At 38.8% G+C, this 27343-nt stretch overlaps 6 protein-coding genes across 6 annotated transcripts; 1 reads left to right on the top strand and 5 right to left on the bottom strand.

Annotated features, from left to right (window-relative positions):
• Positions 1–2786: 2786 nt before the first annotated feature.
• Positions 2787–3959, bottom strand: LOC6569763. The gene is made up of 2 exons (XM_001996012.2): positions 3624–3959; positions 2787–3307 (listed from the first exon to the last, which is right to left on the bottom strand). The coding sequence occupies exons 1-2, from the start codon at positions 3931–3933 to the stop codon at positions 2787–2789; spliced, it is 831 nt and encodes a 276-aa protein (XP_001996048.1). The 5' UTR covers positions 3934–3959.
• A 1217-nt stretch (positions 3960–5176) lies between these two features.
• LOC6569764 lies at positions 5177–6201 on the bottom strand. Its single transcript, XM_001996013.1, has 3 exons — positions 5883–6201; positions 5412–5564; positions 5177–5349 (listed from the first exon to the last, which is right to left on the bottom strand). Exons 1-3 carry the CDS (start codon positions 6199–6201, stop codon positions 5177–5179), a joined length of 645 nt encoding a protein of 214 aa, XP_001996049.1.
• Positions 6202–7665: 1464 nt separating this feature from the next.
• On the bottom strand, positions 7666–9371 carry LOC6569765. Its single transcript, XM_001996014.2, has 3 exons — positions 9056–9371; positions 8259–8461; positions 7666–8187 (listed from the first exon to the last, which is right to left on the bottom strand). The coding sequence occupies exons 1-3, from the start codon at positions 9295–9297 to the stop codon at positions 7820–7822; spliced, it is 813 nt and encodes a 270-aa protein (XP_001996050.1). The 5' UTR covers positions 9298–9371; the 3' UTR covers positions 7666–7819.
• Positions 9372–17056: 7685 nt separating this feature from the next.
• Positions 17057–18247, bottom strand: LOC6569766. Its single transcript, XM_001996015.2, has 2 exons — positions 17980–18247; positions 17057–17489 (listed from the first exon to the last, which is right to left on the bottom strand). Exons 1-2 carry the CDS (start codon positions 18245–18247, stop codon positions 17131–17133), a joined length of 627 nt encoding a protein of 208 aa, XP_001996051.1. The 3' UTR covers positions 17057–17130.
• Positions 18248–19996: 1749 nt separating this feature from the next.
• LOC6569767 (mediator of RNA polymerase II transcription subunit 15) lies at positions 19997–21410 on the bottom strand. The gene is made up of 2 exons (XM_001996016.2): positions 20726–21410; positions 19997–20325 (listed from the first exon to the last, which is right to left on the bottom strand). Exons 1-2 carry the CDS (start codon positions 21408–21410, stop codon positions 19997–19999), a joined length of 1014 nt encoding a protein of 337 aa, XP_001996052.2.
• Positions 21411–25224: 3814 nt separating this feature from the next.
• Positions 25225–25959, top strand: LOC122322480 (ctenidin-1). The gene is made up of 2 exons (XM_043214787.1): positions 25225–25230; positions 25321–25959. Exons 1-2 carry the CDS (start codon positions 25225–25227, stop codon positions 25957–25959), a joined length of 645 nt encoding a protein of 214 aa, XP_043070722.1.
• Positions 25960–27343: the final 1384 nt, after the last annotated feature.

Below are 27343 nucleotides of genomic sequence, written 5' to 3'. Positions count from 1 at the left end.
TTTTGGGCTTATATATTTGCTTTTTATTGTTGTTTCACATGCACAACGCGGCAGCTGTCGGCAACTGTTGGGTTCCAACTGAAATAAAACGGGGCCCGAACCACAGACAACGAGCTTCCAAGCTCAAAGCTGTGCCCAACGACTGGGTGCCGGAGATTTTACTTATGATAAATGTTGTGGAAAAAGAGAGAGCGAGAGAGAGCGCATTACTCAAATGCCTAAAAGTATGCTACACTTTTTTACATTAAATATATGAAATATTTATTTATATCCGTTGACAATACGACGCTGTACATTTTTAGGTAGAATATTATTATAATTATAAAAAAAAGAAAATTGAAATCCTGCAGAACTACGTAATGAGAACAAATTGTATATAATATTACTAAAATAAGTATTTCAAAGCCACGTCAAAATATAAATTAAATTATTTATGAACAAATAAATATGTGCATTGAAGGATTTAATCCTATCCTGCTGACTTAATCCATTTTCTGTCATTCTATAGTTGCTTCTCACGTTAACCGCACTTTTTGCAAAACTTTTTTTTTAATGTTCTTGAATTTGAACTATTTCAGTGCCTCTAAGATTTATTTTATTTATAAGAAATGTTTACTCTGGAATAAATACCTAATTACATTTGTACACTTTTACAATGTTCTTCTTTTACTGACAAAGCTGTGTATATAAATAAAAAAAAAAATACAAATCATTGCTTCTAATTTTCATAAAATCTCAATTAATGTTATATTTAAAATGAATGTTGGCTCCGTTGCAGATCTTGTTATTGTGGTTGCATTATTTATCCGCCTGTCTTTTGATTTTAGACTTATCTGCTGTGCAAATCAAAGACACACTTGCCAAAAATGGATAAAATAGTAGTTTATAAGTTCGAATAAAATCAATAAATCTAAAATATGCTGATTGTGACGCTTCGAATCCCATATGGTATATATTTTCTTGAGTCGAGTCGATATAGCCCTGTAAAAGTCCAAAACTTTTAAAACTATAAAAGAGTATTCCGTGATTAAGATAAGTTATTAGCTTGTTTGTGCAATAGGTTAGGTTAGGTTGTATCGGCAGTCAGCCCGGTAGGCTGACACACTTAGGCCATATTTGGCCCGTTGTGATACCGAAATGGGATCCAGGGGTTTTCTCCTGCAGTCGTGCCTTCAAGCATTCTAACATTTATGTTTGTGCAATATGTTTTACTTTATTATTGTTGCGTTACACGAAAATAAATAAATAAGTTAATAAATAGTTAAAAAATGCTTCCATTGCAATTTCTTATTATATTTTGAAGACTATTGCACCAGCCTCACCTTCGACTGGAGGATCTGGGGCGACGGTGGTGGTGGTGGTTGTGGTGGTTTTCTTATTCACTTTGTTTCTTATCCAATTCTTGATGAAGAATTGCTTCTGTGGTGCTGCAGTGGCGTCGGGATCTGCCGGAACCACTATTTTGGTCGGCTTATTGTTCCAGAGCTTTGCAATTTTCAGTAATTGCTGGACACTAACGACTTCAGTAGAGTCAGCCGACGCGCCCTTTAAGACGCTGGGAGGACTTTTCTCTTCGTGAAACGCATTTGGATTGTAGGCGGGGAAGGGTGAATAAGGTGAATACACAGGCATTGGATAGAACATGGGTTGTGTTTGTGCATATGGGCATGGAGAATATGGATTTTGACCATATGGCATTGGAACTGGTGCCGGATAATATGACATGGGATCAGCTAGCATATGTGGATGATAATGATTTGGTGCCGGATGTCTCTTTTCTGATTTTACAGGTTCTATTTCGTTTTCATCTGACAGACCTCTTAGAAGCACCACTTCCTCCTCCGGCGTTAATGATGATTCCGCTGACGCTGGCTCCTCATCCGTTGTCATTGCCATTGTTGTTGTTGGCCCGATTGTCGTTGCAAGTGGCGCTGCTGTACAAGTCCATGCTGAGCAGAGCAACACAAATATCACTGTCGATAAGGGAAAGATTAATGATTGAAACCAACTTTTGGATATATTTTCTAACCACTGAATTGAGTCTTCATTGTTCTTGGCTTTGAGACAACTGATCTTCTGTTCTTTCTGCCTGGCTTTATATGACAAAATCGATGCGATTGTTAAATTAGGCTGAAAAAGAAATTTGATTCGCTAATTTACAGTTAACAGGTGCAAATTTAGTTTTTTCAGTCTATTGACCGCCTTTTAGTTGCTAATTAAATTTCCAAAATAAATGGCTTTCACACTTCATAAAAAGATTAATGAATCAATTGTATTTTTATCTGAAATAAGTTTAAATAATTATTTCTATTTGCTGGACTAATTTTAATGACTTAAATGGACTTTGATTTTCTTGCATTAAAATAAATTAAATACTTATAATAAAATTTGAAAACGATCTCGAATCAAAAGCGGAAATTTGTAGAGCTGTAAGTAATCACAATCTGAGCATAGAATCAAGCTCTTCATTTCCTTATGTCTTAAAATGCCAAAGATTGCAATTAGTTAGGCAAACAGCACAGACCAGGAGCATGGTCAGCAAACGCGAATAGAACATGTCAACAAGTCAACAACTTGGCAGAAGATTAAATATCTATACTAATTAGTTGGGCAAATATAGCCAACTGCATTTCAAAGCTAACTTTGAGACTGATTGCATTATGAGAACTTGACAACGTTTTACACTTTAAATAAATAAATAATTGTTTGCTGATTTTCTTTTTATAATAGTTTAATACTGTACGAAAGTTAATAAATAAAATAAATAAATATCAGAGAAGTTATTGTTACAACATTTGCAGTTGGTTGGGCTGCTGCAAGTTGAGGGAACGTGCATAGCCGCCGTAACCGTAACCGCTGCCACTTCCACCAGCGCCGCCAGCTGCATAGTGTCCGCTGTGTCCATGTCCATCCTCGTGGCTAACGGAATGCGAGTGACTGGATGTATAAACGGGCTTGGCGACAATCTCGTAGGTCGTCGACTTGCCGCCGCCACCGGCCAAACTCTTTAGGCCAAGCACACCGCTCAGAGTTAAAGCCATTAGCGCTGTCATTAGCGCCTTGCCGGCCATCATTGCAATGGCGCCCAAGCCCAGAGCCATCAACATGCCCTTCATCATGACTCCCACTGCAACGAGTGCCTCCATGCCACCCTTTTTGCCAAACTTGTGCTTGCGCCCCTCTTCCAGGCTCGTCTCGTCCAGCAGCCGAAAGCGCAGCACGCGTGTCCTCAATATATTCTCCAGCTTGGCCAGAATATAACCATTGAGGCGCGTGTTCGGATCGCTGGGATAGCTGCGAGCTACCTCTGTAAAATTCAAATTACAAAATATAAATCATTTTTCAATTATGTGTTAATTAACAAGCACTTTTTAATTTTCTAAATAATGGGTTATGGTTAAAAAACAAAACGGATCCCTTCTGCATTGAAAGTAAGTATTTAGTTTAGATAATTTTAAATAATAACTGGTTACTTTTTGTTAGTTTCGCTAAACAAAAATTGTCAAGTTCCTTTTATAGAATGTCGTTTTAATTTATGAGTTATTTTAAATACAATAATATAATTTAATACTTTAATATTGATATATGAAAATGATGGATTGCAGTTGGTGAGCTAAACTTACCAGCCATCAAATCGGAAGTCTTCATCTCCGTTGCATTTTCATCCTTGACGACAGTCACGCCTGGCAACACTTTCAACTCCTGCTGTTCGGCTAAACGTTCCATTATCTTAACAAACTCGATCTTCAGGCACATCCAGCTAAACGATGAACTTTCACACTCATTCAAAGTGGCAGCTGGACTCTTTTGTGGTGACTCCATTTGCATTGTAGTTGCTTCTGTCGGTTGTAAGCTGGCTGCCTCAATATATTTGCAGAAGAAACTTATGCAGGCGAGATAAAACAGATACTCCAAAGTCTTGATCAACAACATGCTGTATTTTGTTGCTTAAGTACGTCTAATGATTTGGGTAACTTGGGTGCGACTGCAGCAGCTCATTTTTATGGTTTTACCTTTTATACCCATTTCCCTTTCACTACGCACCACAGTACTACAAGGCAAAGTCATTGCCGCGTTTGGTTTTCGACCGTTGCTGTCTTGAACTTTTTCTAATTACCCCACGATTTGTGGTCGAAATTCTTCCCAGAGTCGTTCAACTGAGTCCGAAGCCAAAACCCAACTTGGCCAATAGGCGGCACTTTCGCTTTCCTCTGCGGCTCCTCGCTGCGCCACGGCGTTCAGCGTAGCGCAACGTGTGTCTAATTTTTGTCACCATTAGACCCCCCCACGGACCGAGTTTTCTCAAGTCGAAAAGAAAATTCACAGATACTTGCTTAATTATGGGGCAGATAAAAGTCGCGTGCCTCGTTGGACATCTCTCAATTAATTCATAACTAGAAGTCGACGATGACTTATTTAGCCTAATTGGAGCAACTAACTAACTGGCTAGTGTTTATGCTGATGACTTGTTGAAGTTGTTTAGTCATTGTCATTATGCTGAGCGCAATAATATGTAACAAACTAAATGGGAGCAGCAGTAAATATATAGAAAGTAATAAAATGATGACATTTTATTCGATTTATGGAAATTTCTTTCTGTTTTTGAAAATCTTAAATAAAATACACACTTTTATTTTGCATTTCATGAATTCTTTTTATTCAATTGCTATAAATTATTCAAATAAATACTTAGTAAGTAAAGTCATTTAGCAGACATAAGTATTTCGATTGCTTACATATCGTTTTCTTTTGTTTTGTTGTTTTGCTTTTGTTTTTGCTTTTGTTTTTATGAACCTGAGCTGCATGTCTGCTGGGAGAGCATGTTTCCTGATTGTGCAATAAATATAGCGCAAGCATGGGTATAAATGTGTTCCTTGTGCATTGTCCTGAGCTGGCGAAGTCGAGTTTGGTATTTATCGGTTGTCATCGTTATGTGTTCTTTTTTTTTTTTTTTTGGTTTTTGGTATGTCGCAGCTAACTAACTAAGTACAACTAAATAATTATTGACTACAACGCTACAACGAATTTAGCCATGGGAAAGGGTTAAGTCTCTTAAGGGGGGTGGAAGTGGTGAGGAAAGTGCAGAAAGTATGAAAATAAGAAGTAGGATAGGATAGGATAGCAAAGGATGAGGGCTGACTTGAGAGATAGCTAATTGTGTTTCATGTTGGCCAACTTAGAAGGGCTGAGCCAGACCATAATGGTTATAGGCCAAATCGGCAGCGCTAGCCTGACCATTGCGGTTCCAATCGGAGTGCACAATCTCGGCGTTCAATGGGCTGCCAGTGATGTAGGCAGTGGTGATGTGATCCTTCTTCTTGGCCAACAGATCCTTGAAGAAGGTGGCACCTGAGCGATGAGAGTTAATAGCTTAATACGTAATTCAATCCATTTCGAAATAAGTGACTTACCAGCCAGAATGAGGGCAAGGAAGGAGATGGCCAGCGCCTTCAGTGAGATGAACTTGATGATGGTGAACATGACCTTGACGACAATAGCCTTCTTCAGTTTCAAGAGCAACAGCAGTGGCACCAGCATCTTCCTCATGCGCTTGCTGCGCGATTCTGTGGACAATTAACCATTAAATTAGCATTAAAGCACGCACCGCCCAAAAGTATGCAACGAAAAGATGCTGAAGTTAAAGTTTCAGTCGTCGCCGCAAAGTATGCAACACGAGCGCAGCCAGCTCAAAGCAGACAACCATTAGTTGCTTGTGGCGTATGCGCAATATGAAGCCCCTTGACAGGCAGGCAGACAGGCAATCTGCGACACTCGACACATTTTGTGGCACATTTTGTGCAACAAATCAACTTGTCACCGTTGCACGGTCAGACAAACTGGAATGAAAGCCAACGCCGGCATTGCGGTTAATGATTACTCACCCTCCATGGCACGTCCGCTGTAAACATTCTCGGCGTTCTCAGACTGCTCATCGCCAGAGAATGAGAGATTCAACTCATGCGTTTCCAGATAACGTTCGGCACGATCCTCAAATGATTCCAGCGACTTGGCGGAGCCAAAACTGCGACCGGTTTCGGTGCGATCGATGCGTAGGCCGCCAAATAGCGAAATCGACTCCTCGTTATCCAGTTTGTTGAGCATATTCACTAAATCCTTTTCGCTGTTATCCTGCGAGGGCAGAGCCAAAGAGCCGCACACAAAGCTCGCCACGAGCACAACACAAACAAATTTCGCGCACATTTTTAGAGATGGATGTTTTCTGTTTTTTGAGGGGGGGTGGTTGATTTTTGTTTAATGATAATCCTTTGTGGTATCCACACCGTTCAGCGCACACACTGCTGTTGGTTTTGTGAGTGGAAATTGCTTTGTGATTAATTGAATGCAATGGCACGGAGTTTTATACCTTTTCGATTTTGTACGCGTCCAATTTGGATGGCTAGAAATCGCGGGCCAAAAATACAAAACAAACGCTGCACTGCACATCAATAACAACAACAGCAACAACAACAACAACAACAACCACAACAAATTTATGCAAATTTTATGCGTATGCTGCTGGTAGCTGGCTTCAGTAGCTGACTTAACGGCCAATTGTCGATGGGCACCCAACACAAAAATTTCTTGACCATATTTTCACGTACGTCCCACGTCCCAAACGAAAGGGAAGTCGCCGAACATTTTGAATATGATTTTTTGTTGTTGTTTTGTTTTTGTTTTTGTTTTTTTTTTTTCGTTGAATATTTTATATAAGCAAATGCCCCAATTTCCTTTTGGCTGACAAGTTGAGGGAGCTATCACACCGTTAGCCGATCCTAATTGGCATGCAACAAAGTTGCCACGCCTTTTGGCCAGTCCGATGGGAACGTGACTCCATTTGCTTATGTGCCAGATTCTTTAGGTCGGTTGTCTTGTGGTCTTGTGGTCTCGTTGTCTCATTAGCCATGCCATTGAATTTCATTAAACCGATTATTAGTCGCCGGCGTACTTGGCCATATTTGGTATGCCTCGCCGCTGTTGACTTAATGTGCGTTTTGGCCCAGTTAGTGAAAGACGCGTGGACGCATGCCGCTTTCAACGTCGCTTTCGATTTCATTCTCTTTTAGTAAAGTGTCGCGTTTTCTATTTCAATTGCTTCTAAATCTTTTGACAAATCTGCGCAGAAAGAAAGAAAGCTAAATTGTCGCACATGCCTGCATACTGTTACTCGTACATATATATATATATATATATATATATATATACACATATATATCTTTAACCGATCGCTTAATGTGACGTTTATGTAGAAAGTTTAACAATGAGCATGCCCAGGCAATAGGCATTCATATAACCAACTGGCATACCACAAATTTTAATTATGAGCCGACTCATATGCCAAAACCAAATTCAAAATACACATAATTATATATATATATATACATATATATATATGTATGTATATATATCAATTAGAGTTTGACGCTGCTAGGAGCGAACCAGAAGGCAAAAAGTTTTAATTGCCTGGCACACAAAACATGTTGCCACAAAGTGTTGAAGAGTGTCACATGCATGTATTTTATTTTTGTCACACACAAACCAGTTACTTTGCTCTAGACCTTGGGAAAGTCGTGCCACAGTTGTACTGTTTACAAGCAAAACTTCTGCATTAAACTTATATTTTCGGTAAATAATCGATTTTTATTTTCATGACTAATTTTGCTGATGTGTGTGTCGTGTTGTGTAATGTAATACAATAAATTAATTAGTTAATAACGCGTCAGCTGCACGCTCTCAAATAAATTACTACAAACTAAACTTTCAATTTAAGACGGCACATTTTTGGCTATTGGCCAAAAGGCCAAAGGCGGCTAACTGCTTATTACTGTTCCTGCTGCTGCTGCTGTTGGCCAGAGTAGGCCAACTCCTGGGCATCATCAACAGCAATGCTGCGAGCATAGGGATAGGACGAGGAGGCAGCCGAACTCCAGCCAGGGCTAGCGGGAGCAGACCAGGCGTTGGAGTTGTAGCCACCGCCAAAGGAGCCGACGCCGCCGAACTTGTTGCCAAAGCCGCCCAGCAGACGAGAGCCACCGACGAGCAGAGCCACGACGAAAGCAATCTTGGCCACAATCACAGCCTTGAAGGTCAACAGCGCGAGGAATCCAAGCACCAGGGGAATCACTGCGAACAACTTGGCGCCAATGGCCAAAGCAATGGGGCCAATCATCTTCTTGATCTTGCCGCGGCCTAAAACAAATAATAAATTTAACAGTTAACATAATGGCTGTCCAGCTTGAAGTTGATTTGTATTTATATACCTTCATCCAAAGCGCGAGCCACTTGCTGGGTGGTCTCAGCGGGCAATTTGAATTCCAGATTGTGCGTGGTCAAAAAGTCGGTAACACTCGAGATGGCCAAATCAACCAGACGGCCATTGCGCTCTTCGCCTTGTGGCAGCTCGGCGTAGATGTCCTGCTCGCTCAAGGACTTGCCGCTGCGCTGCACAGGACTGGCAGGATCTCTGCAAAGACAACGAAACTCAACTTTAGCATTTTTCGTAATTTGTTTTTGCATATTTTAATTTCATTTAGGGTTCAGTGATTTACTTTCAAACACTTAGAAAAATGTATGCCCTTGAACTAAAATTAGCCTGAAAGTCAGAAAAAATGTTGGCGTTTTTTTAAAAATAACTTCCAATTTTTGGGAAATAAATTTTCTTTGAGTAAATGTGTTTGCCCCAAATCTGTCCAACATAATAACAACTTTTTAATTTATATTTTTCAGATAAATGAATATTAATGTGTGCACTTTTTTTCGTTATGCTCACTAAAACTTTTCCTGTTATAAGAACACATATTAAAAATATGCAAATATTCAGAAACTTTTTCCCTAACAAAATATTTAATATACCCTAAAATAATCAAATTTGATTTGTGGTAAGATTTGAGCAAAATTTCAAAATGAGAGCTCTTCTTTAAGGCCATAAAATCCATCTGCTTTTCAAATGCACTTGCCAATCAAAAAATGGCTAGTCAAATTCTAGTTCATTTTTTTTTTCTCGGCTTATACACTGTCACAAAGAACACACACACACTAAGTTCGCACTTAAACACACCTCATGAAGGTGACGCCATTGACCAGCTCAATGTTGTTGCTCCTTGCAGCGCGATTCAATGCGGTAATACCCTTAACGGCCAAACAGGTGGCCATATCATCGCTGTCGAGACAGGCGCCCAAATACCGGGCTGCCCTTCCGAGCGTATTGTCACTTTCGATTCTATTATCTTGCACGCCGGGCGCGGCCCAAACGCAGCTTGCCAATAAGAGGCTCACACAGGCAATGGCGAACACTTTCATTTTCGTTTAAGTTTGGTGGTTTTTTTGATTGATCTCTTTAATTATTACGCGACGCGTTTTAATCCTTAGCTGCTGCTGGCTGCTGCTGCTTTTGCTGAGCTCGAGATGAATTTGATGCATAAGTCTGCAGACGTCTAGCCTTTTATATTGGGCGACATTTTCTGGCAGCTGCGCAGCTGGCGTCAGCGTCATCGTCGTCGCAGCGCATTACAAAACAATTTCAAAAGTAAATTAAACAAAAAAAAAAAAAGCCGCCAAGACGCAGTCGAAGTCGCCGCCGACTGCGGAAGCTAACCAAAAAAGTTAAAAAATAAAGACGCGAAAATAAAGGCACCGAGCACATGCATAAATCTAGGGGACTACAACAACAACGACAACAATAATAACAACAACAACAACAGTAACTATAGCGGCCACAAACGGGCCAAACAACAACATCAAAATAAAAAAAAAAAGAAGAGAAAAAGAAAAATAAAGTCAACTTGTTTGTTAAGTGAATATGTTCATTTGCTGCTGACTCTTCTTAACTGTTTTTTGAGCAGCGACGCCGACGCCGACGCCTCCCAAAAAGTCGTCATCCGTCAACCTCAACGTCAAATTCAACGCCAGCGTCGACGTTGACGTCGACGTCAGCTTCAGCGTGTAAGTTTACGGAGAGAAACTTGTACTTGGACTTGGCCAGTAGAGCGAGCGGAATCCGAGTGGAATTCGAGTGGAGCATAGTGCAAACAATTGGCATCATTGGCTGGGCACCCATGATGAGCTCAGGCTCAGGCTCAGGTAATTATGGCATCGATACACGCCCTCCCCAAAAGCGGCTACGCTTCTGCTTTTGCTTGTTCCTCCACTATATGCTTCGAGCCAACTTTAAAGGCCGCTTTCATTCGACTCTCGCAATATCGGCAGAGTTGAGACTCATATTTTTGCTAATTTTTTGATCCGGTCGCTGCATATTTTTGGAGCCTACCATTTATGGAGCTGCTGCTGCTGCTGCTGCTGTTGCTGCTTATGGAAATGGGTCATCTTCTGTTTGCCCCTTTTGGCCATGTCGAAACAACATTTAGCACCTCTTACGACCATAATCGCATGGATCACAACTACGACTGTTGCAATGATTTGGGGTATAATCATTTGCCTGAGTGCTAATTATTTGCAATTTGAATTTGTTATCAACTGATTACCGTTAAGCAATTTTCAAAATATCAGTTTAAGATTCTCAATTCAGTTTGCTTTGGTATGTTTCAGTTTATTTTTGAGTGGACTGCGAATAAGTGACAAATGAAATGTTGCCTTGCTATTTTGAAAAGTGAGAACACAAAAAATGTTGCTATTTTATTTCAAATATTTTTTTTTTTGCATATTTAATTGATGTGGACTCAAACACGTTTTCAGCTGTAACTGATTCATTATCAATGTTTTCCCAGTCACGTTTACAGAGATCACACGCTCGTCGTGAACATTTCTACATTTCTCTGTCTTAGAGCCAAAAAAATATATGGCATTAAAGTTTTAAAGTTATATGAAAAAATGTCGACAATAAAAAATCGGAACAAGACAATTTGTATTTTATTAAGCCAGCGGCTTATTAAAGCCAATCCATTGAAGAGACGAAAATATTGAACAACAAAAAACAAAAACAAGAGTCCCAATTCACTCACTTTCATTTATATTACAACGATATGCGACACTAAATGCTGTGTGCTCAATATTGTTGTTATTGCTCTGTGTGGATTTAGCGGAGCCCACGGGCGTCGGCCTGTCACACGCTGCGTATGAGTGACGCGCCTTTATTTTCGGTTATTGTTTTAGCTGCCTAAAAATACGAAAAAAAAACAAAAACAACTTGAGAAAAGGCACAGAAAAAAGAAAGTACGCTAAACATACCCCATATACGCACCACATACACATAGAAAAAAAGGTAAGTAAGTTGCGCACTTAGTTCTTAATTTCAGTATTTTATAAATTTATTATGTACGCACCCAAGTAGTGAGTACAAAACGTACTTCAAATTACACACTTGAAGATGATTAAGGTAATGCTTAAGTGTATTAAATATAAGAAATCATCTTGGGATGATCTTTCCTGGATCTTTCCAAGTAGAATCTCAGCTTAAGTCAAGTTAGGTGTAATTTAAGCTTAAGAATTGAGTACGAAACGCCTTCTTGGGTACTTGATCCCAGCTGTAGTTGAATTGAATTCTTGTAAGTTCTAAAACTAATTATAATAATTATAAAGCAAGCAAATTAAACAGTTACAGACGAATTTCAAATATTTGATTCCACACTTAATTTTCTCAGTGTACCACGACCATACGCATCGCATACCTTTACTCGGGTTTGGCAGCAGTGATTCACTTGTTGCTCCTCATTTGCATAATTGTCCGTTGCAGCTCGAGGCACGCCAAATATTTCATCAGTTCCACGCATTCATTGATGATAACTCACCTGTTATTTTACTAAAAACCCCCCCTTACCCCTTCACTCAACCTCTTTTTTCGTTTTGGCTAAGTTGCGGTCCAGTTTCGCATTCATTCATTGACGTCGTTTAGCGTGGAGTGAAAGTTATGTAATTTTTCGAGTGAATATTTTGCAATTTGCAATGGGCATCAAAAAACCTGATTTCGCCGGTTCCTGCAGCAATCGCAACAACAACAACAACAGCAGCAACAACGATTGGCGTGTGTGTGTGAGTCAGTTATCAATTGTCCAGTTAAATGTCAAATCAAATGAAATTTCTAAATGCCAATCATATAAATAATTTCTCTTTTTTACCCGACACAGCTGTCAATTGTTGCTAACCTTTTTTTCCTTCCCCCTTTTTGAACGCTTCTCTCTCGTTCTGGCGTAATGCGTTTCTGACAGCTTCACAAAGGCTTGAATGCGGGCGGCCCTTGCCAAAAACAGTCAGCCATAGATATCTATCTATATATATACAGTGTGTTACAGTTCATTTCGGGCAGTGTCTAGCAAAAACTTTAATTGCCTGCCATTAACAAATTATCCAATATTTTTCAAAAATTCCAAAGACCGGTGGCAGGTACATATATTAACCACCATAATGAATATATGACCCCCATAAACTGGGGTTTCCCCACCGGCTAGGCCGGGTTATGTAAAAAAGTACCTGAAATTATGGTTACATATTATTTCGGGCAGTGGCATTATGGACACCTGGGTGCCATAAAACCTGGATTTTTTACGCCGGGATGATTATTTTTGGAATAAATAGACCAATCCTTCGTAGTCAGTTTAGTTATATCCTGCATCTCGGGTGCCACCAGCCAACAAGGACTATGGACATGCGGACTACCATTGAGCAACGGAATCTCATCCTGGAACACTTCCAGATTGGATATTCACATCGCCAAATAGCTAAAATGGTAAATCTAAGCACCACAACTGTATTCAACATCATTCGACTCTTCGTCGACGAAAATCGAATAGAGGACAAGGGCAGAAATGCACCAAACAAGATTTTCACCGAACAGGAGGAGCGGAGGATCATCAGGAAAATAAGGGAAAATCCCAAGCTATCGGCTCCAAAACTGACTCAACAGGTGCAGGATGAAATGGGGAAAAAGTGCAGTGTGGAAACTGTGCGCCGGGTTCTGCGCAACCATGACTTTAATGCCCAAGTACCACGGAATAAGCCCTTTATAAGCGCCAAAAATAAAGGGACTAGGATGGCATTCGTCAAAACCCACTTGGACAAGGATTTGGAGTTCTGGAACAAATTCATATTTGAAGATGAGCCCAAATTCAACATTTTTGGCTCAGACGGACGGACTTATGTGTGGCGACAGTCCGATACTGAGCTGAGTCCCAAAATCCTAAAGGCAACAGTCAAGCACGACGGAGGAAGTGTCATGGTATGGGCATGTATCTCGGAAGCCGGCGTGGGAAATTTGGTGTTTTTTGAAACAACAATGGACAAGAGTGTGTATTTCAATATATTCAAGGAAAATTTACTCCAAAGTGCCAAGAAGCTAGGAATCCGACGTACTTTCCGGTTCTACCACGACAACGACCAGGACAAAAGCCAAGCATAAGTCCGGATTAGTACAGTCCTGGCATATCTGGAACTGCCCCCACACGATAATTCCACAGGCCCAGTCTCCAGACTTAAATGTTATTTAAAATTTGTGGGCTCTGCTGGAAAATAACATCAGGAATCACAGATCCGATCTCAAAAATGCTCTGCTGGATGAGTGGAGCAAAATCAGTCCAGAAACGACCCGGAAGCTGGTATCTTCCATGAATAATAGGTTAAGGGGAGTTATTAAGGCTAAAGGATATCATACTAAGTATTAACATCCTTATTTAAGTTTTTATACGCCTAATATGTTACTTTTCCAAGACTGTTCCAAAAAAACTGTAACATGTATTTTGGATATGTTTTAAGTTTTGACTAATTTTAGTTAATTAATTAATATTTTAATAAAAACTGAAGCTTCCTTTTCAAACGTGATATAACATAAAACAAATTGGCATTTAAACATTTTGCGTTTGTTTCTTTGTTTAAACTTTATAGCACTTTAAAATTTTTGCTAGACACTGCCCGAAATGAACTGTAAGCCACTGTATATATAGATATATATATATTTATAATCCATAAGGTTCATAGCGTGTGCGTACAATTTGTTGACTGGCGTCACTCAATTAGCCGCAACAAGTGGCCATAAACCAATTGTGCCGCATACTTTCCTCTCTCTTTGTGTTTGAGTGTTGTGGGTGTGGTCAAGTGTCGTGTTACTCGAATTAATGACACCCTGTAAGCAGTGAATATGAGTTATTTTAAATTTCATATAGAGCTTTGGTAAACTTATTTTGTGTCATAAAAAATGAGAATATAATTGTAATATTATTATATTGTGTATTATTATTATTATTCATATTAGATTAAGTAAGTGATGGCTTAAGAATAGTAATAAAATAGTTAAAAATTACTAACCGTTAGTAGTCTAAGGTAATAAATATTAACATTAGCAGGGTAACATTCTAGTCGATCATACGTTATAGCACCATTTGTTATTGTTGTTGTTTGCCGCGTTTACTTTTTAAATTAGCCAGACATATTTTTGCAGCTCGAGTTGGCAAACGTTGCTAAGGTGTCTGGGGCCAATCAGTGTGCGTTCTATTGACCCATTTGCGTGTTTGTATGCATATTAAATAAATAAAATCTTTAAATTTGGCATACCAAAAATAAAGAGGAAGAGTTGGGTAAATGACAGAGGAATGCGCCAAAAGATACTTTAATTTGAGTGAAAAAATAAATATAAAATGAAATAACATAAATACACGCAACAAAAAGAGATCACATGCGTCTAAAAAGTTGCAAAAGTATACCTAAAAATGAACCCATGAAAAGTATGTATAACAACCAAAAACTTCAATATACTTATCCCTTACTTACATCTTTATAATAATAATATTTAATAAATTTATATTCATCAATTTAAAATGAACTTTGATTGCAAAAAGAAAAAACTCCTGTTGACTCAAGCTAATTGTTTACTTTTGCATAAGTATTCAGCCAAAAACAAACTTCTTCCAAATTAGTTAAACGTTTTTGCCCCGACCCCCTTTAGCCCAGTGCCGATTGAAAAGAAATAAAGCTAAAAGTATCGAGTGACAGCAAAAAGAAGCTATTGGGAACATTTTTGGGTTAAACGCGTAAATACCGAAAGGTGAAATTGATTTTCTTTTCATTTGCGCAAATATGAATTGTAAATATTGTGCGTAGAGCTCGTCAGACTGCGACTGAGAAAGTGCAGACCTTTTTTTATTTAGGGTTTGGGTCTCTGAAAAATTCATGGGCAATACCTTGTGAGCACTTTGGCCGAACTCTAAACTAAATTCAATTCACTTTGCCCCGCAAAATCATTGACATTGTAGCCGAATGTTGGTGAGGCAACTGTCATAGCCCCATGAGTCCCAAAAACTTCAGCTATGAGCACATTTCCCAACCAAAAATCTATAACTGTGCCTGTGGGAGTGGCCACACTACTTTCACAGGCCAAGGGCCTCTCATCAGTTAGTTGACAATGGCAGAGCGTTGTTGTTTTTTAACCCATTTGCCCAAGCTTCAAAGAAAGTGAAATTGCTGACACAAATGTTCAAACAACAAACACCTCAAGTTGAAATTGAAGTTTTAGTTGTTGTTGTTGTTGTTGCTGTATCTATGCTAAATGGTCTGGTTAAGTAATCTCGTGAGAGTCGCAAACATTGCGCACTCATCGAAGCGTCCACTGAGAATGTTGTCAGCTCAACAGACTATCTGAGATGCGACTTTAGCCATAGAAAAAAACAAAACAAAATAACAACAAAACGATGACAACACCCGCCTGCAACTTCACTTTCATCATTGGTTAGGGTATTTCTAGCAGAGAATGGAATATTTTGACGAAATTAACAACAATCGCGACTTGTTGTTGTTGTTTTTTTTTATCTGACATGTGCGTAGTATTTAAAAAATACATTTTCTTTTTCAAACTTGACAATTATACGATTAAATATATTAGACAATGTTTTTCAAATTATCAATTTGTGTTTATAAATAATTATTCTGATTAATATCGGAGACATTTAGATATTCATTAACATATTGAAATATATGGTTGAAGAGCAGATAACTAAATCTAAAAATCATAGATTTTATAAATAATTATTCTGATTAAAATCAGGCACATTTTCCTAAGTATGTTTTGATAATATAACTAATTATTCCCATTAATATCAGAGACATGACATTTTTTATATCACACTGTTTATATGCTTAAATATATTGCTGAAGAACAGATAATTAAATTGCCAAATAGTCAAAACTCTGTAAGGGCATTAGGTCTTCGTCACGTGGCTCTTCTGTCTATTTTCTTAACTAGAAAGAAGAGTCAGCCAAGAGGCACACAGAGGCGACGCCTTGTTGATCGATTTGTTAGATATGCGGCTAGCATTCGACATCGTTTTTGTTGTCGCGTTTTGCTGTTTCTGCGCTAACCAGCCTGCAATTGTGTTTGTATTTGTATTTGAAGTATTGTGTGCTTTTGTATTACCATAAAATGTTCGCCCTACAACTTTCACTTGCGTGGCGCAAGCACAACTCTGCCACAGTCGCAATCATAGTTAATAACTCTAGGGGGCATTCTCAGAGTCGACTGTTGGGTAATTTTCAGTTCTGGCTTTGAGTGCTTACATAAAGTAATTAATTTACAACAAAATATAAACTACACTCAGTGCTAATCCACAGAGAAAAGAGAAACTTAAGTTGAAGAATATATTCTACATTAAGTATAAAAGGTTATTAATAATTGTTTTTTTAAATTGATGTTTCTGGTTTGATGTGTTGCGACTTAAGAGCAACTTACAGTTTACGTTGCGTACTGTTGTGACAGCCCTCGCTGAATACCCACCCAAGTTGTTGGCTGCATCTGCTGCATGCTGATTGATTTGTGTCGACCTGTTTATTGATTTTGCTTTTGGCTTTTACATAAGCCGCATTGTTGTCGTCTTTTTACCTGTATTGCAACACGACGCAATTGCGGAAGTTCGTCTTGGCCATCGCATCGCGTCGCGTCCATCGCAATAAACCGTTTTTATGCATAACGGCTCTCCGCACGCATTGACGCATTGTCAGACCTGGTCGAGTTGTGCGACTTTGCTTTGGGTCCACGTAACATCATTTGCCTAGGCATGTGTTAATTAATTGTGATTGAAAGCAAGCAGGCAAGCAGGCAGCAACAGCAGCAGCAGCAAACTAAAGTTATGTGGTTTTATTTGGGCCTATTGGCTAACAACTAACACTGCATATTAAACATTAACAGACAAATTCGATCGCTTATAGAAATGGCTTATACAAATTCTTTCCATCCTTGGCCACGTTCAGTGGTATATAATGCTGCTTGATTGGCATCCAACTGCTGCCAGCCGATGATAGATCTGCATGATAGCTCTTCAGTGCTGGTGCGTATGATGTGGCATGCACGATCTCCAGTCGATCGTGCGTCATCATGGACTTCAAGGCCAAAAGACCAGCAGCGGCAAGCGCAATTTTGCCCATGACAAATGATGAGGCCGAGAGCGCCGTTAGCCATTTCAAGATCAAGGGCAGCAACACCAACTTGGCCAGCACCGCAGCGCCCAGCAGTGGATAAAGCATCTTGAGCATCTTCTTGTGTTTGCGATGCTTGCCCCGAGCTGGAAAGTAGTTGTGTGAATGGAAGCATTAATTGTGCACTGAGCAGTAGTAAAATTGGCTATTAAACGCGTTTAAGTATGTATATAATAATAATAAAAAATACATATAAAATAAATCTCGCCACTGAAGTCTTTATCATTAAATGGGAACTCTTAAGTATTTTTTGTTACTTATAAAATACATATTTCAAATTATATGAAAAAATAAAAACATAATTATATAATACTCTATTTGGATAAAGTACTTTGTTTAATACAACTTAACTATTCATTTTAAATAACAACGCATTCAAAATTGTTAGCCTAATAACCTCACAGGATATTTATTTGAATTGAATCCTTTTTTTAATCCAAACTTAATATAAATGAATAGGAATTCTATTTTATAAATAACTCAAATATTATTGCGTTTCATATTCAACTTTATTATAGTATTGTTAGAGTGGCATGCAATTTTAACTTATGGAGATTCGCATGCTATAATAAATACCTTCGGCTGTCCAGTTTTCGAGGACCTCAGTCACTTGACCAGCGCTCAGCTCATCACTGAAGAGCATTCGCAGCTTCTGCTCTGCCAGCTGAAGCCACCGCTGCTCAGCTGTTTCTGCTGCTGCTGCTTCAGCAACTGCCTCCTGTTCGGCATCTTGTTCAACGGCGGCAACAATTGCACCACCCAACTGCACCGCTGGCGGCAAACTGTGACTCTGTGCCACCGCAATCAGGCAGGACACACACAGAATAATGTTGGCCAAGCGCATTCCGATTATACAGTTCTACACTGCAGCGCACTTCTTAACAAACTAACTAGTAACTAACTAACTAACTGACTGACTAACTGACTAACTAACTGAGTTATGCACCCGCATAGTTGGATCGTTGCGTTTGAGTGGTTTTTGGGCTACCTGCAGTTCTGGCCAAGTGGCTAATAGTCCGCGATTGCTGTTGCTGTTGTTTTATTCTATTTTGCTCAAACTTATTTTCGTTTGCTTTCTTTCTGTTCTGGTTTTCGATTCAGTTTTACTTGAGCGTGAACGTACACATTAAGTTTTCCCCACTTTAATAAACGGATTGGCCGATGTTGTTGTTGTTGTTGTTGTCTGCATGATTACCATGGCTCAGACATCAACAAGTTAAAACTCTTCATTATTGTTGGCAAGCATTTTACTTTGCCGCGTTGCGGTTCACTTGCCATTTCAGCTGCTGATATATTTTTTCAAGAGAAATGCTTGCTAATGAGACCGCCTACCCCTCTTCAAATTAGCAAATTGCTGTGCCTCGTGAGTCAGAGAGTGTTTAAATTTATTATCTTATTTAAAAACATGTTTAAAATGTCATAATTTGCACTAATGCGTAATATTCAAGTTAGTTTTCGCAAATATAATTAAAACCCGCAAAAAACACTGTTAGCTCTTTCCCAACATAAAACTGCAAGACAATAAAACTCAAATTCGCACATTAAATCCAACTCTTAATTATAAAATTAGTATTATATATATTGTAAACTTTCCAAACGTGCAGCTCAATTTAAGTAGCTGTCAACAAATCTAATTAATGCGTACATAATCTAATTTCAAAACATCCTTTGTCCAATAAGCAACGCATTCGTTTTGATCGGAATATTATTTGATTTAAATATTTGTGAGCTGTTATTCCAATTGGGTTTATTGTTTGCCGCAACTCGCCAGCTGACTAAATTAAATTAAATATCGCTTAGGCGCAAACATATTCAATCGCCTGTCGAAATGTTGGAGTGTGTAATAGTGTGGTGCGTGTATGTAATTGTTACCTGTTAGTTCATTTGTGAGGTGGCCACGCACATTAAAATTCAAACGTGTCGGTTCCGAAAACTAATCGCAGTCAACGGCAAACGCTTTGCTGTCGTCACATTCATGTCATGATCCCATATTGGCAACTCATTGCATTTTAACGTCTCTTGAGTGTTAATGCGATTTTCTGGCATCCGGTTGTTGGTGTTGTTACTGTTGTTGCCCTAACTAAGTTCAGGTATATTAGACTAAAGACTAAACAGCAACAAGAAAATCTGTTTATTCAAATTAAATAACTATTGTAATTTACTTTTTTACAAAATTCGATGCAATTTGATTATCTTAAATTGACAATTGAGCTACTATATAATAAATAAATACAAAATGAAGCAAACAAAAAAGAAGAACGTTGAAATACTATATAGTAAATAAATAATTAATAAATATAATAGTTCTACTTTAACAAATAGTATCTTAAAACTACAAATAAATAGATTAATATTAGCCAAATATTTGTGTTCAATTTGAACCAAATCAAGAGTATAAAAACTTCTTTGATAGGTTGAGCAGCTGCTTTGCCTATATTACTTAATTTCACTCAGGCAAAAACTTTTCAATCTTAGCCATCGCACCTCACCGCTTAACGGCTTAACTGGACCCAATTTAAAGCTTAAGGGCCTCATTTAAGTCTGTAACTTAATCTAAAAAATCAATCGCTGTGAGCAAACATGGGAATTGCCCTCAAATTTTCTTTAATACAATCGCTTTGCTGGAGTGGCCAGCACCTGTTGATGACTTCAGGCTCATCACTGCCGTAAATAGAGCAAAGAAGAAGCCAGCGAGACCAGTGGTGCCCACCAGCAGGGTCAGACCACCAATTAGAACGGGTATCAGCGTCAGAAATTTCAGTTTATATGCAATGAGTAGGGGTAAAAGCAGTTTCTGAATTTTCTTTTTCAACTTTTTCAGCTTGCGGCTCTGCGAAACGGCAGGCATACGACTGTGACGACCTTGAACTTCCTTTGATGTCGCTGTTAAAGTGCTGTCCTCCAATTGACTTGACTGGGTATCTGCAAGAAGAAGATAAAAGAAGCGTCGCAGTTCTGAACTTAATTAAGTGGCCAGGCCTTTGAGCGTCGAGTCGGAAAAACAGGCGAACATTAGGGACATAAAAACTTAATCAACATTCTTAGCCATCATACACACAGAAAATAATATGCTCAAAAAATTTGTGAGCATGAAAAATGCAAATGATGCTTAATATTTGCAAGTTTTTAGTTCTAAAATTAAATCAATTTTTCTTTGCCTTTTTTTTAATTAATATATTGAAAGGTTGTTAATATTATAATAAAAACATTGAATCTAAAAATATATTCTTGTCTAAAGATTCTTGCAACTCTGTTCATCATTGAAATGGTTCACGGTTACGTGAGTTTACGTATATTTAGTTTTCTGAGTGTAATTTCTTACCTGACCGAAGCTGCTTTTCCATCTCCATCTCCTGCTCCTCTGCTCCCTCAGCTTCTATGCTGATGAGTTCACGCACTGTGTCACAAAAGCTGCGCACCTTAGACATGACTCGCTCAAATCTCTCCAAATAGTTGTTAATTGTAAATGATGGAGGCGATGACTTTTTCGGGCCATCAACTGGCTTATCGGCGGCATTAGTTAAGGCCACGAAATTGTCAGCTTTGCGCGCTTCCGGCTTGAGGCGAACATCCTGCCCAACATCAGATGGCGACAATTGGAGTCTCGGTATCGACTGGCTTATGGCTAAGACGTAGCTGGAAGGGCCAACTTTTCGATTTTGCCGCACCTGTTTGTAATTTCCGATGTCAACGGCAGCCTCCTCGTTTGCCTGATAGCGATGATTGTAGGCGTAATAATTGACAGGAAGTCGCTGTTGTTGCTGCTCTGCTTGTTGTTGCTGTTGCTGCTGTTGTTGTTGTAGCTGCTGCTGTTGTTGGTTTGGCTGCTGTTGCTGTTGGCGCTGCTGCATTGATGTTGCCGCCGTTGCCTGCAAAATGAGCCAATTGTTGTGGCCCGTCAATGGCTGCCAGGCATTGAGATTCACTTGTAGCTGCTGCTGTTGTGGCTCATTGTTTAGGCCGGAAGTGCCGCCATTAAAGCGACTCTCGGCCTTCGCCTGCGCCATTAGCACATATATGCTCAACACTGACACTTGCCACATTGTTGTCGTTGGACGTCCTTTTTATTTTTGGTGGAAATCTTTACTTTGCACACACGCACTTGCCACGCCGCTTGGAATTGAACTGAGGCAGCAGCGATGTCTGTTGATTCTGTTTGTATCCAACGAAAATTCTACCAAAAAGCTATCAACATTTTTTACGACTGTTTTAGTTGAGCGATTTTACGGCCTTTCGCCGAAAGTGGCAGCGCCCAGAGTCCAATAAGTGGTCAAATACCGAACTCTAGATAAGTAGCTGTAAATGTATCTAGTTGACTTTTACTGCACCATCTCAAGCATAACTTGCCACACTCATTGCCTGAATTATGTGGCCAACAGTTATGTGTTAGACCTAATCATGTATATATATATATATATATATATATAGATATGCATATTTGCGATCTGGTCAAATGCGACCCGAATGCGGTTGAAATCTGCTAATTGAATTGTGCAGGCCACACACACTCATACACTGAACAAAAAATGTGTTACACTTCAATCTTGAAATAGCAGAAACTGATTCTTTAAATTTCAATGGTGCGAATATCTGAGCTGAAAGCAGCCGTTTTTGTGTTTATTTTGATTTTATTTATTTGTTTTTGTTATTATTTAATTGTCATTAATTTTGTATTTACTATTTCGTGTTCCCCACTTACGGTGACTATTGAGGTGTTTCCATTTTAATTACCAAGTTATTGTGTATGTGTATCTATTTATAGGGTCTTTAGCTCACTTTCAGCTGTGCCACTTGTTGTTTTCACTTTTCTGCCTGGTTGCGTGTTGCATGCCACTTCGAAGCAAACTGTCTCATGCACTTGACATTATGATTCTATATAAACGGTCAAGTCCACGTGCAACTTCAGAGTTAGCTGCTGCTGCAGTCAACGCTGCGAAAGTGTGCCGAAATATAAATCATGCTGTTTAAATTGAAGCGCATGCGTGTTAATTGCCACTTGTAACATGCAACACAATTGCGGAGCTTGTCAAGCACAACTGTGGCCACTTGCCAGACGGATGGTCGCAAGTTAAGTGCAGCAATTAAGGGGCAACCTGCTGGGGCATGACAGCTGCACATAACTAGCTGTTGCATTGCACTAACTGTCAAATTGCTAAAAGTCGTTGTGTTGTCTGCTTTAAGGCGCCACGTTGGGTGCTGTGGCATGCTACTAAAAGCTTTGCATACTTTTAAGCACAGTGACAGCTGCTGTTGGCATTTCTTCCATCTACTTGGTGCCTATTTTTAAGCTGCTCTAAATTGTTTCTCAAACATTGCTAGCAATATGGTCGAAAATACGACTACTTTATTGCCAGTCCTGTGCAACTACCTGCCAGGTTTTTTGCCGGAGCAAAGCTCTTGTTCGAGAAGAGTCTCTTAAGCAAAATCCTCTGGCAGTATCTCACCATACAATTTTGAGCGGCAACTAAGGAAGAAAGGATTTTAATCACTATTTTAAAATAACATATCGAATTTTGACTGGCCAGCCTGCCTATGCCAGTAGGTGTAAGCACTTATTGGCAATCTGTACAATGTTGCAACAATATTGCAATTCGAAATTAAATACAGATTTTTTCGCTCTGCATTCAATAAATATGGCATCAATGCCAGAGTGTGTAAACCTAAATTTAGAGCAATTGCTATTGGGAATTTTTCACAGAATTAACAGCGCGTGTGTTCTGTTTGTCTATCGATGATGATGAAAAGGTAACAAAAAGGATATAAGCGAGAACAACCACTAAGCTCATGAGTAGGCTCTTAAGCACTTACTCTGCGGCAGCTTTGTTTTTCTTAGATTTATTACGTGCTACATCATGCAAAAGTTTTGAATAAATTTTCACTTTTGCGATTTAATTGAAGACGTTCTAGAAGCCATTACCTGACTTTGTACGATGCTCATTATTATGTACACATCTTAAAAATATTTTATTTAATGTTTTGGTTTACTTTTAAAGCTCTGTAAAATTAAATTAAATGTCTTAGAAAGGATGAGAGATAAATACCTCTTGTAGAGCTCTATAATTAGTATCAGCCTTGTAGGTATTTCATTTGAAATGAAGAAAAACGTTAACTTCTGGATAAGCATAGTTAAATAAAGGTCATAAAGTTTGATAAACTAGTTTTATTCCTATATGCGGAAGAAGGGCTTACAAAATATTGTTCTATTTTTTTTATGGGTATTTATTTATTTATTTATTTATTTATTTAACATTTCCATGTTAGCATCATAGCTCACACATTACGACCTTAACACTTCAAAATAGACATTAAATGTCAAATTATTTATATCTTTATTGCTAATTTTCGAATATAACTTTAAAATTCATTTCCTCTAATAATTTACATACAATTAATAGAAAGAAAAAAAAAAAACAAATTAAGAGGCCCACTTAAAGTACAAATTTCTATTAAGCTAATATCGAATTTATGTTTAGTTCACTTTTAATTATTACTCTTAAACAGTTCAATTTGTTTTCGCTGACAAGTTCTCTTTTTATGACCACTAATTTTGTCTCTTGAGTTTATCTCTATTTCATCGCTTTGTTATATGCATTTAATTGGAATTTAGTTGCTATTTCCTGCTATATATTATAACTCTTATTGCATTTTATGAACATCTGATTTTGAGTCTGCAAGATTCGTATTCACATTCACTTAGCTACCGCACAGTAATCCATGCCAAGGCTTTAGTTATGTCAGATTCATCTTTCAGTTTTGCAATTATAAACCATGCCCAGTGGATCCATTCAACACTTTAATATGTTTATTTAGATTTTTATTGTCATTCGCTTTGTGTTTTGTATGTTAAAGTGTTGTAAACTACTCACAAAACTACCTATGCAAGCCGGGCAGCATACAATTTCAGTAATTTTGTCTGTTGAACAACTATTTGGACAGTTGTTGACTATGAATAAATTTTGGTGTTGTTGAAAACAAAAAAACAAGGGTATAATGGTATAATGGGCTTTATAAATTGACGACTTACGGATTGATTGGGGGAATTGAGATCACTCTCCAATCAATGTGTTTGATTCGAACCGAATTTGAAATGTTTTAGCTTAATGAAATGCTAATCAATTCGGCAAGAACTAGTTTAGTAAACACACCATAGAAAACACTTCCGAAGCCGGTACTAATGCACATAATAAATATACTTTCTGAGAGGCACCAACATTCATAACCAGATTCGGTTCTGGTTGCCAGATAATTCCAAAGGCCAACTCTCAATTCGTGGATACAGATGTATAACTATCTCTGATCAGTCGTATGTCGCTTTTTGTACCCTTACAACGTAAACAATAAAACATCTCAGAATTTATCATATATATATTTATATATATATAAACTTTACTCCTAAGACGAATCGATATTAATATATATATGTTGGTATTCAAATTTTCTTTTGTGCAACTTCACAAGACTCTTTCACTTTAATAATTGCACTTTCAAAGCTCTTCCAAGAAAAGCTTTATTGTCTATATAATATAGCGACAAAAACAATCGTTCAGATTTCTAAATTAATAACTAATTTTCGTTGAGAAAACTGGTCTTTGTTCTGGAAGAGTATGCAAAATTCGGAGTGCCTAAAATAGCTCACCTTACCTAATTAGTTTTTGGCCAAATAATTTGTTGTTCTTGAACTTGAACAGTTGTTGTTTTTGTTGGCTGTGTTTAATCGGATTCGTTCGTAGACAGCCGGGAGGCTGGCGCTGTTCATAAATTGCAAGCGTTTTGGCTAATTCGAATTAGTTTTTCGTTTGCTGCGATAGCGTTCGGTGCGAAATGAAAGTGAGTTGAGCGTTTCACCCATTTGGCCACAAGGATTAAGGGTCCTTCTCGTCGTGCTGTATTTATTTTAAATTTATTTCCTTTACACAGCTGTTTGTGTGTCTACTCGTTGTGGTCGCCACGTTAGCTTCGGCCCATGGTGGACTTTTGAGTCTCCTTGGAAAGGGTGGCGGCGGCGGTGGTGGCTACGGCGGCGGTGGCTACTCCGGCGGTGGCTACTCCGGCGGTGGTTACTCCGGCGGTGGCTACTCCGGTGGTGGCTATTCCGGCGGTGGTGGTTATGGCGGCGGCGGTTATGGCGGCGGCGGTGGTTATGGCGGCGGCGGTGGTGTTCAGGTTATCAAGATAATCGATGGTGGACACGGCGGCGGCGGCTACGGCGGCGGCGGCTATGGCGGTGGCGGCTACTCTGGTGGTGGCTACTCCGGCGGTGGTTACTCCGGTGGTGGCTACTCCGGCGGCGGTGGCTATGGCGGCGGCGGCGGTTATGGCGGCGGCGGCGGTTATGGCGGCGGCCATGGCGGTCATGTCCAGGTCTACAAGGTCTACACAACCACTGTCCACACTGGCGGCGGCGGCGGTGGATACGGCGGCGGTGGCTACGGCGGCGGTGGCTACGGCGGCGGTGGCTATGGTGGCGGCGGTCACGGTGGCTACAGCGGCGGTTACAGCAGCGGCAGCAGTTACAGCAGCGGAGGCGGTTCCTCCGGCTGGTGGAAGAAGAAGTAAGCGTGCCCGTAGAACTGTACAGATAAGTTTTAAGAAGACCGTAAAATAAAACTAAAACAAATACATAAAATTACCATGCGTGCGTGTTTGATTCTACAGGCCAGAAAACAGGAAAAATTAACAACATAAAAGAATCAATTAATTTGTTGGAATCACTAAAAGAGCCTCATGTAACAAGTTGATGTTCATTAAATATTCCGATTGTAAAAAATTCCCCAGGCACGAAACAGCAAAAATCAAGCCAAACAAAGGAATAAATTAATTTGTAAAATCTGTTTGACTAGAAATGGCCAAACGAGTATTACAAAATGGTCTACAAGTTCGCGATTACATAAGTTATCCAGCTTAGAAATGAGGAAAGATAAAAGATAATAATTTACAACATTTGGTGGTATTGGCTGAAAGGGCATCATAAATTTATGTAAATTGTATTTATATTTATAAACGAGCCGAACTGTCTGGCAGTCTGATAAAAAGATTCTTGTGATTTTTCAAGGGGTATAAGCAACAGCTTCCGTATTATTCAACATATTCCAGATATTTCTAAGCATCAATTTAATAAAAATATAAATAATATAAATAAATTTCATACAAATGTATTAATTTTGGATATTATTAGATAATTTGGTCACGGATACAAGGTGTCTTCCAGTCAAACATCTACTCTAGCAGAACGCCATTCTTACTCTTTGAATAACTTATATTATTATTATTTCCACAATAAAATAGTCGTTCCCTCATCCCATACACACTTAAGCTATTTTGCAGTGCATTAAGTACGAAACCTGTATTTGGTTAAACCAGAATACATAATATGGTATGGAATTCTACTCGGTTTGTATTTGGTTTGAGTAGCGAAACTTGCTTTATATTGATGAATATTTTGTAAGGTTCACGGTTACAAAACCCAACTTATAATTGACAAGAGTTAATAGTTGAATTTGACTAAGATATGATTCAACTTTTGAGATTTTCAATCACGGAACCACTTAAGTACACTTAGTGAGCGCTTCTTTCGAGGTTAATCGAAACCTGATTTCAATTTAACGGGGATTTTTGCATAGCTTAATAAGCGGCTTTTAAGTCCGTTCTATTCCATGCTAACCACAACTTAAATATTGTGTTTCTCTATTTTTTGCTGAATCACTGCGTATTTATCAAATCATCAGGTGTTAAAATGAAGCGCACGAAATCAATGCATTTCAATTGTATGAATTTGAGTACCAATATTTTATATTTAAGCTATGCTCATGTGCATAAGTAATAAATTATCTGAAGCATTTGTTCGTTTAACCTAAGCAGCGAGGAACAATCAACTTTGTGTCCCAAAATCAGCAGTGACATATGTTTCTGCGAGCGAGAACAGGCCTCTGTTGGGGTGGGA

Source organism: Drosophila grimshawi, unplaced genomic scaffold, assembly GCF_018153295.1.
Source record: "Drosophila grimshawi isolate 15287-2541.00 unplaced genomic scaffold, ASM1815329v1 contig_311, whole genome shotgun sequence".
Lineage (NCBI taxonomy): Eukaryota > Metazoa > Arthropoda > Insecta > Diptera > Drosophilidae > Drosophila > Drosophila grimshawi.
The sequence above is the reverse complement of the archived record's forward strand: the minus strand, read 5'-3'. Positions and strand labels throughout refer to the sequence as shown.